Source organism: Hyla sarda, chromosome 1 (genome assembly GCF_029499605.1).
Source record: "Hyla sarda isolate aHylSar1 chromosome 1, aHylSar1.hap1, whole genome shotgun sequence".
Taxonomy (NCBI): Eukaryota; Metazoa; Chordata; class Amphibia; order Anura; family Hylidae; genus Hyla; species Hyla sarda.
In genome coordinates this window covers 298,497,308-298,509,280 of record NC_079189.1, presented here as the reverse complement: position 1 = coordinate 298,509,280, position 11,973 = coordinate 298,497,308, and the positions used below count along the sequence as shown (strand labels likewise).

Genomic DNA, 11,973 nt, shown 5'->3' with positions numbered 1-11,973 from the left:
TGTAGATTTAAAATAATTGTGGATCAATATCCTTGGTCCAGTTATGTAAAGTCTAAACAGACATGGATGTGATGTTGTGTTCTGGTTCTTTTGGCTAACAGGTATAATATTAATTTTATTACTATGCATTTAGGAAAACTATTTCGAATCCTGTTTTTATTGTGTGCAAACATGGTTTGTCATACCACCTTATAGGGTCCTGTTATGGGCATACCCACATCCCAAAGTAGAAAGCTTTAGAAGTGAAGTGTCAAGCAACTGCAAGAGACGGAACCATGGACATAGCTTGTTTACAGATTTTTGTGATCTACCTGGCAATAGAAAGAGTTCAAACTGAAAACCAAATACAATGCAGTTTACCAGTGTTTGCTAGGCACTGAAGGCACGACTGGATGGGCAGTAGATTTGAACCCATTTTCTCCACTAGTGCTACTGCACTGATCTGCATAGAGTACAGCTATGATGTATTTTCATTGAGAAGAAAAAAAAAAAAGCCAAAGCCCGACAACTTTAGCAGCACAACATAGTAAGGCCATGCATGCTTCCAGAGACACCCAAAGATCACCCTATGAATGAGTGTACAATCTGTGGCTCCAAAGAATAGGCTCCTGTAGACCCACCAGTGAGCTCATTCACAAGCACTGATGGATATTGACTGGCTGCTGCAGGAACAAAAGCATTGCTACATGCTGCCCACTGGAGCGTCCAGCATTTAAAGCATACCAAGAAATTTACATACATATGTGGTGTCCCTCTACAATATAATTGTCCTTGTCGTGCATCTATAGAAAGGTTTGTGTTCTAATGACACTGGATGAATTATGTATGAAATAGTTTTAGTGGTCCCCGGAATATCTCACTGCAGTTTTACTAGGTTTGAGACATTTTCTGTTATAATCCCTTGTTGAAAATATATTTAAATTGTCTTGATGATGATTTTATAGAAACTTAAAAATTATGGATAGTAATCTAAAGGTCGTTTTAAATAAATCATAAGTAAAATACATCTGGATACCAGGAGATGGAACACATCTGAATGTCCCTTTTAACATCATTTGAACTAATTATGGTGCAAAAAATTTCTAATATTTTTTATTATTTTTTTTTACTTTTGCTTCTTCAACCCCTGCAACTTACTGTGAGGGGTCTATTTTTCTCTGTACTCGTTTCTCCGCTGCAGACTACCCTTTGCTCTTCTCTTTTCCTTCAGCCTTAACACCGCAGTATACCACGGTTTTAAAGCCCAGTCACAAAATGGATACAGGGCAAAAATGGGCCGACCTAAGCCACTATTTGACTTTGGCCGACTCATTTTAATGAATGAGATTTGTCGCCGGTCCGGCTGGGATAAGGAAGTGCCCAGTCATAGTGGCAAAACGTGATGTAAATGCAGCCTTACACTCAGCAGGCAGAAAATCTGGTTGACTTTCCATACATTGACTTTTTCAGAGTAGCAGCTAAATGGTAAGAAATTTTTTATGTAGATTATTTAGAAAGTCGCTTAATTAAAAAAAAAAAAAGAAAGCATATGGCCTTTAGAAATGCAGACCAACATGCATGAGAGACAACAAGCATTATTTTCTCCAGTTTTATTATTAAATACACGCTGGCCGATACTGATAAAATATACACCTAAAAACAGAACTAACCCAAAGGACAGATGATAACCCTTTGTGGGTTCTTGCAGTAGAAGGGGAATCCATATTGAAGCCTGAGGCCATCAGTAAATAACCTCATAAACTGTGGCTTTCTTGTCACCGGAACCTGTGACAATGAACTGGTCATCAGTGGAAACATCACAGCTCAAAACAGATGAAGATTCTTTCGACTGCAAAAAAACAAACAGTTATGGAAAACCAGAAAAAGACAAATGCCTAAGCAAACCCAGATGGGTTGTCTACATTTTCCTTAAAGTGGTACTCTGGGATATAAAAATTTAGGATTGGGGGATAAGTGTCAGATTGCGTACAGGGCCCCGGCGTGTATACCACCGTACAAAGCGGCGGCAGACGCGCCCCCTCAATGCAGCTCTATGGGAGAGTCGGTGATTGCTGATTGCAGCACTCCGGCTCTTCCATAGAGCTGCATTGAGAAGGGCTTTGTGCAGTGATCAAACGCCCCATTCAGGAGTAGTACCGGAGTGCCGTGCAGGAGACTGCAAGGGAGGAGGGGGCTAGATGCGGGTTAGACCACCTGCAATCTGACATCTATTCCCTACCCTTTGGATGGGGGATACGTTTTTGTACTCCTTTAATATGATATAAGAATTAGTGATACACCTTGATAGAATCCCCCCCAAAATCTGAAGTGAGCAATGTATCCATATAAGTTACATTCCTGCATCTGAATTGTCAAAGTTGGTTCATTAGTAAGAGAAGTGCCACCACATTTTAGCTACTTTACAAGTCAAACACGTATTTTACTTTATTACTTCTCCATTTATTTTCCTCTTTTACAAAAGATACACACAATTTCCCTCAAATCCCTACAAACCGTATAAAATCGATCTTTTATATCTAATAATGAAAAGTAAAGGTGTATGACCAGAGATTCCAAAGGACAAGTCATTCTCAAAATGAAGCTGTTCTGGTGTCAGCTGACCGCTTTGGTTTCTTTAAAACCATGGCAATTAGTTGATAACATTGGGGATGTGCAATACGTCTGCTCTTTTCCTTTAGAGGAGATATAGTGATAAAGGGATAGATAGCCCGGCAAAAAAAAAAAAAAATTTATCCCCTACAGAATCCCATTGTGGTACTAAAACAAGAAATTGATCTACAATTAGGTTTTTCCATTTTCTTCAGCGACTCAATCTGATGTTCATACAAAAACCGTTTAAGGGTACATGCACACCACGTTTTTGCTATACAGGTCCCGTATACGGTTTCAAGTTAAAAACCGTACGGAACAGTATAGAAAACCATATGCATTGACTTAACATTATAAACCGTATGTCAAACGCATCGTCCGGTTTAGTCCGTTTTATGTCTTATACGGTTTTGTCCGTTTTTTTTTTTACCCGTACCCCAAACTGTAATCTACCACGGTTTTTGGTCCAGGTGAAAAACCGTATTAAACCGTAAACGTTTTTTTTTTTTTAAACATGGGAGTGAATGGGAACCGTACAGAACCGTATGTGCATATGGTTCCATCCGGTTTTCGACTTTGCACAGTTTTATTTTCTTGGAAGTTCAATCAAACAAGTGAAACTTTATTTAAAATGGAATGAAAAGGACATCATTTTTCAAACCGTATACGGGTTGAAATTTGTACACGTTTTGAAACAGTTTGGTCAGGTTTTGAGGAAAGCGTTCTTCATCAAAAACCTGATACAGGAACTGTATTGCAAAAACGTGGTGTGGAAGCACCCTAACCCATACTGAATCCTTCTAAAGCAGTGTATTAAGCCATTACAGAACACTCACCTGGAATATGCTTGCTCCATAAGGTGTCCGCCAAGCATTTAACAAATTGTCCTTGCCAGTACTTACAAACCATTTACCTGCAGAGACATAAGCGCCTATTTTAAGTCACCCATGTAAACTAGAGTGCTTAGGCTATTGTGTAGAGATAAAAAAATAAAGCAGACGCTAATAAGGAATATTTCTTTAGTATACATTATCATCGTTTCTCGCCACTATCATCTCTCTTGGAGGACATGTCTAACAAGAGAAAACGGGGAAACCTTCATAATGTTGGGCCACTATGCATCCCTAGCTCTTCTATGCCGCACTGACATACAGTGTTCGTTAAAATCATTATGTGTACAAAGTTCAGGAACAAATGACACTGATAAGAAACTCTGACTGGCTGTTTCAGCTGGGATAGCGCTACAATTTGTTTCCATACCATAATAGAAAGCATGCCACTTCACTGCTCACTGTCCTTTAGGCCTTTAGGCATTGAACCTTGCTTATTTCGCAAAACGGCCTGTGACCGCTAGAACATTTATAAAAAGGACACAATGGCCTCCAACCCATTAAAAGGAATACATCATGAGATAATTACCTTAAAATGGTCAACATGTTTTCATACATTTATTTATATTCTAAAATATTCCTAAATTATTGCACTGCACTGTTCAGCCTGGCTACTAAGCTGAGACTTGCTGTTATGTACTGGTCTCCTCCTCATCATAGACAGGATTACAGTAAAAAGCAACACCAGTATACAGACACTTACAATAGGAGCCATCATAAAGGCTTGGCTTCACCCGCCAGCTCAGGCACAACTCAAAAGCGATAGACTTCAGAGGAAAAATCTAATAGCCAATACCACTTCAAGTTATATAATGGTCAGAAGAGCTATATGACTAAATGTACACACATCTTAGCCTAAAGAGTTACCGGGAACAAAAGCTACCCTTTACGTTTATTAGACTAAACCATTGAGAGCCATTGCTGCATTTATATGTCAGATCTTACGCCTTGAGATACAAAGCCATGTATATAGAAGATATAATCTGACTACAACAATCATTCTCCCAGTAACTTTCCTGCATGATAACTAAAGCTATCCATACACATATAAGATTGACTGTCAACCGCATATATATGGCTGAACCTTCCTACCCGACATGCCCATAAAGGGGTACTCCGGTGGAAAACTTTTTTTTAAATTAACTGGTGCCAGAAAGTTAAAGCGGTACTCCGCCACTAGATATCTTAGCCCCTATTCAAGGATAGGGGATAAGATGTCTGATCGCAGGGGTCCCGCTGCCGAGGACCCCCACGATCTCTCCTGCAGCCCCCCAAGTCATCAGCTCTCCGGAGCTACGTTTGCTCCGTGGGTGATGACTCACGATACAGGGAATGGAGGTTCCTGACGTCACGGCTCCACCCCTTCATGACGTCACACCTGGCCCCTTAATGCAAGTCTATGGGAGGAGGCGTGACTGTTTCCACGCCCCCCCCCCCCCCGTAGACTTGCATTAAGGGGCAGGGCGTGACGTCATGAAGGGGCAGAGCCATGACGTCACAAACTGCTGGCCCCTGTCATCAACCACGGAGCAAACCTAGCTCTGGAGAGCTGATGACTCTGGGGGCTGCAGGAGAGATCGCAGGGGTCCTTGGATAGGGGATAAGATGTCTAGGGGCAGAGTACCCCTTTAAACAGATTTGTAAATCACTTGTATTAAAAAATCTTTATCCTTCAGTACTTAGCAGCTGTATGCTACAGAGGAAATTCTTTGCTTTTTGAATTTCTTTTTTTGTCTTGTCCACAGTGCTCTCTGCTGACACTTCTGTCTGTGTCAGGAACTGTCCAGAGTAACATAGGTTTGCTATGAGGATTTTCTCCTGCTCTGGACGGTTCCTGATACGGGCATCAGGTGTCAGCAGAGGGCACTGTGGACAAGACATATAATTTCCTCTGTAGCATACAGCTGCTAAAAAGTACTGGAAGGATAAAGATTTTTTAATAGAAGTAATTTACAAATCTGTTTAACTTTCTGGCACCAGTTGATTTAAAAAAAAAAAAAAAGTGTTTTCCACCGGAGTACCCCTTTAAGCTGAATGTCCTTTTGTTTCAATAGGAAGGAGGAGAGAAAACACTTGCAGACACTACTGGCAACAGCCATGTTGAGTTAACGAGTGTTGTAACAAAAACCTGTATGTATCACAATACTCACCACAGGAAGCAAACTGTAAAGACAGGACACAACTTTCATGAAGATGCAGCTGGTACTTATCAGGCTTGGAAACATGTAATACTTCCACATTGCTGCTCTCCATCCCGACAGCCAGCCACTCGCCTGTAGGGCAGTAACCCAAGGAAAAGATCTATATAATGAGGGGAAAAAAGTAAAAGCTGTGCATCACTGTTGTAAGACCATGCACATAATGCTCTTTTCCTATAGACCCTCAGTTACTCATTTCTATTGCCTCCCTTCGGTACCTGAGAGTTGAAGTCATGCTGCTGGAGCTGTCTCCCTTCCCTTAGATCCCAACAACGAACTGTATTGTCCAGACCACCAGTCCATAGTTTGGTGCCATCATGAGAAATGTCTATACAGCTGGCACCATCTGTGTGTCCTTGGAACTGCCTATGAGAAGTAAACCAAACAGATGTTAATAAATTTAAGAGGTTTACTTCTATAATAAAAATTATCATCAAGCCTTCCAATACTTATCAGCTGCTGTAGAGGAAGTTATGTAGTCTTTCCAATCAGACCACAGTGCCACATGCCATTTAAGGAGAGGCCCTTTAACCACTTAACGACCAAGCAAATTTTGAAATTAGCATTTTTGTTTTTTCCTCCTCACTTTCTAAGAGCTATAACTTCTATTTCCATCCTCAGACCCAAATAAAAGAGCTTAATTTTTGCGCAACCAATTGTACTTTGTAATAACATCACTAAGTTTTACCATAAAATGTACAGCAAAACCAAACAATATTGTTTTTGTGGGGAAATTGAAAAGAATTGCAAAATTTTGGAGGGTTTGTTTTCACGCTGTTCTTTATCCTAAGGGACAATACGATAACACAAAAAAATACCCATGTTTACATGCTTTCCTATGATTGTACTGCTTTTAGGAGATCTCAAACTTTTTTTTTTTTTTACAAAAAATTATGTTAAAAATACCCTATTCTGACCCTATACCTTTCTCATTTTTTGCACCACTTTTCTGACTTTTTAATCGGTTTTTGATGATTTTTTTTTTTTTTTTAATGTTTCCGTCATTCACCGCACATGTTCATTAACATTATTTTTTGATAGTTCAGGCATTTATGCTCACGCCAATACCAAATTGTTTACTAATTTTTATTGTTTTATTTTTATTTATTGTAATTTATTTTTTTTAACACTATTTTGGGGTAGGGGCTTATTAACATTTCTTTAAAACTTTTTATAACCATTGCACAATTTGTATGTCCCCATAGGGGACTTTTTGTAGCAATCATTAGATTGCCAATACTGTTCAGTGCTATGTATAGGTATAGTTCTGATCAGTATTATCGGCGACTTGCTTCTTTGGTATGCTAAAATGCAGACCAGAGAAGAAGATCCCGTAAGAGCAGCCGGAGGCAGGCATGGAGACCCCTGTTTGCCATCATGGCTGTTCTGATCCCCGCAGTTGTGCTGCGAGTTATCAAATCGGCCATCAGAATTGCCACATTGCTGCAGATGCAGTGATCAGTACTGAAGAGTTAATGGCAGGATTCAGTGCAATCACTGATGTCCACAAATGATCACTGCTGGTAACATGTCTTACCTAACAAGTGTCTGGTTCTGTAAGTCCCACACTACAATGTTGCCATCAGAGCAGCAAGAGAAACAGACTTTGGCATCTGGACTAATGGCAAGAGCATAGCAAGCAGGAGCAGAAGAGGTGAGCTCTGCTTTTATCCTTGGAGTGGGTGATGCCAAGTCCCATATAGACAAAGTGCTGGCCTCTCCCCCAACAATAAGACTGCGACCATCTGGAAGGAGTTTGCAGGAGCGAATATAGTTATCCCGATTCTGTACAGGAGTAAAACAAAAATTATTAAGAAACGTTCAGTACAACACTTGGCTCATGCTGCAAAAAAAAAATTTTTTTTCTTTAATGGGTCTAACAAATGCAGTTTCAATGGGTAAACTACATCCATGTGACTTCTGTTTTTATGTGACATGGATTTCAAATTACTTGCCATGGATTGCTACAGAATATTAAACAAACCCGTGTGAATATGTCCTAAAGGCCATCACAAGACCTGGTGGATCCGCAATATGCACACCACACATTTTCAGAACAAATTTTTTTTTATAAAAAAACATGAACAAATCAACAACAAATGAGAAGGGTGAGTTTTCTCACAAAACATAAAAGTAAAAAAAAAAAAAAAAAAAAAAAGCCGAATTGTACTATGGCTATATAGGAATAAAGACAAGGGTCCCAAATTTTAAGAGAAACAGTCTAGTTAAGAAAAGGCAGTATATGTTGTTTAGGCTGTGTTCACAAGTTGCAGTACTGCAGCATTTGTACTGTGAATATGCAGTCCTGTGACTGTACTGCAATAACACTGTAATGTGTGAACAAAACCTTAATAGTAATACCTGGATTTGCATATCCCCAACATGTCTGGCAGCTGTGCAAATTCACATATAGTAGGTTGGCCCATGTCTACCAAATGAAGCCAATGAGTAATCGAGGGTTTCTTACACCTAGTACAAGTGTTACTAGTAAGTTTGTGTAACAGCCTCACCAGTGTCCGATATACTGTATGTATATCTACGTATGTAATTTTGTATAAGCTGATCTCGGATAACTCTATTTCCTTGCCAACCACTTAAAGGGGTACTCCGCCCCTAGACATCTTATCCCCTATCCAAAGGATAGGGGATAAGATGTCAGATTGCCGGGGTCCCGCTGCTGGGGACCCCGGGGATCGCTGCTGCAGCACCCGCTATCATTACTGCGCAGAGCGAGTTCACTATGCACGTAATGACGAGCAATACAGGGGCCGGAGCATCGTTACGTCATGGCTCCGCCCCTCGTGACATCACGGCCCGCCCCCGTCAATACAAGTCTATGGGAGGGGGCGTGGCGGTTGTCACACCCCCTGCCATAGACTTGCATTAAGGGGATGGGCCGTTATGTCATGAGGGGCGGAGCCATGACGTAACGATGCTGCGGCCCCTGTATCGCCCCCGTCATTACGTGCAGAGTGAACTCGCTCTGTGCAGTAATGATGGCGGGGTGCCGCAGCGGCGATCCCCGGGGTCCCCAGCAGCGGGGCCTCGGCAATCTAACATCTTATCCCCTATCCTTTGGATAGGGGATAAGATGCCAGGGGCGGAGTACCCCTTTAAGTGTACCTGTTATGTTTTTAGGATTATTGTACACAGAAATTTGAACAAGACACATCATATTGTAACGGACATTGTGGAGAGTAGAAAGCCTCTTCACCTACTGCGCGGCATGGAGTGGGGACAACAATGTCTCCGTGAAGGGTTATTGGTTAAAGTTATTGGACTTTTCTTCATCCTGACCAACTATTAGCAATCACATGCCACAATACTATCCTGCATCTCACTGTCAAGTATGCCTTTATGTGGATTTTTACTCATGTAACATACAGCTGCAAAAAATTCTAAATATACAGATATAGGACAGTATTCAGCTGCACAAATCAGTGTTTTCACCTTATTTAGTACCCCACTGATGAACAGGGTTCAACTTGTAATAAACTGACTGCTCAGAAGTCTTAACTATACAAGATATTTTCAGAAGAACAAGCATGATACAGCAGAGCCTTACCAAGCAATCAAGTTGTGCCACAGGAGTCTTAGTGCCAGGCTGCCCAACATCCCACACTTTTACACAGCCTTTGCCTCCAGTGTAGACATGACGTGTGGAGTTACTTATAGTCACTGCACAGACTACTTCTCCATGGTTTAATGTATGGAGTTGGCGAGCATGACGGGGAATTCCAGAACCTATTAGAGCATCTGGAGGAAATGGGACTGGCTGCATCTGCCCATCTGCACTGACATGGAAGGAGTAAGCTCTGCAAAGGAAATCATGAATACCTCAATACAACTGTCAAAAATAAAGAAAATAAATAGGTTTTGTAAAAAAAAAAAAAAAATTCACATAAATCATATGACATCACTTTAAAATATACACATTGTGGCATACTTAAAAGAAAAACTTGAATTTACTGTAGGGAGGACCAAATTCTGTAATAAGTCACCCCTTAAGTGTCTGTGGCTTATGAGTCATTTAGTGCATAGATAAGACGAGAAACTGTGGCATCATCAAAAACCTACTCATCTGAAATACACTGCTCAAAAAAAAATAAAGGGAACACTAACATAACACATCCTAGATCTGAATGAATGAACTAATCATATGAAATACTTTCGTCTTTACATAGCTGAATGTACTGACAACAAAATCACACACAAATTATCAATGGAAATCAAATTTATCAACCCATGGAGGTCTGGATATGGAGTCTCACTCAAAATCAAAGTGGAAAACCACACTGCAGGGTGATCCAACTTTGATGTAATGTCCTTAAAACAAGTCAAAATGAGACTCAGTAGTGTGTGGCCTCCACGTGCCCGTATGATCTCCCTACAACGCCTGGGCATGCTCCTGATGAGGTGGCAGATGGTCTCCTGAGGGATGTCCTCCCAGACCTGGACTAAAGCATCCGCCAACTCCTGGACAGTCTGTGTTGCAAAGTGACGTTGGTGGATGGAGTGAGACATGATGTCCCAGATGTGCTCACTCGGTTTCAGGTCTGCGGGCCAGTCCATAGCATCAATGTCTTCCTCTTACTGGAACTGCTGACACACTCCAGCCACACGAGGTCTAGCATTGTCTTGCATTAGGAGGAACCCAGGGCCAACCGCACCAGCATATGGTCTCACAAGGGGTCTAAGGATCTCATCTTGGTACCTAATGGCAGTCAGGCAAGCTTTTGGCAAGCACATGGAGGGCTTTACGGCCCAACAAAGAAATGCCACCCCACACCATTACTAACCCACCACCAAACCGGTCATGCTGGAAGATGTTGCAGGCAGCAGAACGTTCTCCACGGCATCTCCAGACTCTTTCACGTCTGTCACATGTGCTCAGTGTGAACCTGCTTTCATCTGGCGAATTTTGCTATCTGTGTTCTCTGGCAGATGCCAAACGTCCTGCATGGTGTTTGGCTGTAAGCACAACCCCCACATGTGGACTTCGGGCCCTGATACCACCTTCATGGAGTCTATTTCTGTCCGTTTGAGTGGACACATGCACATTTGTGGCCTGCTGGAGGTCATTTTCAGGGCTCTGGCAGTGCTCCTCCTTGCACAAATGCTGCTGGGTTGTTGCCCTCCTACGGCCTCCTCCACATCTCCTGATGTACTGTCCTGCCTCCTGGCAGCGCCTTCCATGCTCTGGACAATATGCTGACAGACACAGCAAACCTTCTTGCCACAGCTCGCATTGATGTGCCATCCTGGATGAGCTGGACTACCTGAGCCACTGGTGTGGGTTGTGGACTCCGTCTCATGCTACCACTAGAGCGAAAGCACCGCCGGCATTCAAAAGTGACCAAAACATCAGTCAGGAAGCATAGGAACTGAGAAGTGGTCTGTGGTCACTACCTACAGAACCACTCCTTTATTGTGGGTGTCTTGCTAATTGCCTACAATTTCCACCTGTTTGTTCCATTTGCACAACAGCATGTGAAATTGATTGTCAATCAGTGTTGCTTCCTGATTGGACAGTGTGATTTCACAGAAGTGTGATTGACTTGGAGTTACATTGTGTTGTTTAAGTGTTCCCTTAATTTTTTTGAGCAGTGTAGCTGTTTTTGTCTTAAGACCCCAAGAAAGTGATTCTGGAGAAAAAAAAGTGTGAATTTTCGGAACAATTTTATCGATATCTTCCTCCCTCGTCTAGACCTAGTCATTATGCTGCCCACACAGCACTATGTATTCAACACACTTAATCCAGGAGAGCATGTTGCTAAGCTGACACAAGTATAGCACAATGGTATGAAAGCTGCATGTATAAACAATAGGGATGTAATGTAATTTGTGTACTATTAAAGCACCTTTTATTACATTAAGAAACTGCATTATGTCATGTCCTTATACATTCTATGGAGGTTTAAAAAAAAATAATAATTTAAAAGTATAAATAAATATTCAAATACTAATATAATGCAATATAAATATGAAGTATTTCATACAAGCTACTGTCTGGCCACATTACAACCCTGCATGATTGGTCAGCATCTGGTCCCAGTGTATTGTGCAGTATTGAAAAACCGAAAAAGAAAAAAGAAGGGGAATAGAACAATCCAGAAATCCCTAGCACTCACGGTTTTCCAGATGCAGCTCCTGGAATAGTAGCCCCCAAACCTCGCATGTGTGCATGAGGGTCATAACCAACCTACAAGGATATTGGAACAGTGAATAATATTACACAAAGGTCCAAAGTAAGGGGAAATAAACCACTTTAACACGCAATGCAAGAGCAAAAGAGA

General features: G+C 41.4%; 1 protein-coding gene across 7 annotated transcripts in view; it reads right to left on the bottom strand.

Moving 5' to 3' along the window:
- Positions 1–1,574: 1,574 nt before the first annotated feature.
- LOC130268744 (transducin-like enhancer protein 1) overlaps positions 1,575–11,973 on the bottom strand; it is a 124,122-nt gene continuing 113,723 nt past the window's right edge. For all 7 annotated transcript variants that reach the window (XM_056518055.1, XM_056518054.1, XM_056518056.1 and 4 more), the window contains 7 exons: positions 11,809–11,879; positions 9,243–9,492; positions 7,215–7,462; positions 5,896–6,043; positions 5,630–5,780; positions 3,426–3,502; positions 1,575–1,828 (listed from right to left, as the gene is read on the bottom strand). In XM_056518055.1, coding sequence (XP_056374030.1) covers positions 1,721–1,828; positions 3,426–3,502; positions 5,630–5,780; positions 5,896–6,043; positions 7,215–7,462; positions 9,243–9,492; positions 11,809–11,879 — 1,053 coding nt within the window. In that variant the 3' untranslated portion in view covers positions 1,575–1,720. The remainder of the gene's footprint in view (positions 1,829–3,425; positions 3,503–5,629; positions 5,781–5,895; positions 6,044–7,214; positions 7,463–9,242; positions 9,493–11,808; positions 11,880–11,973) is intronic.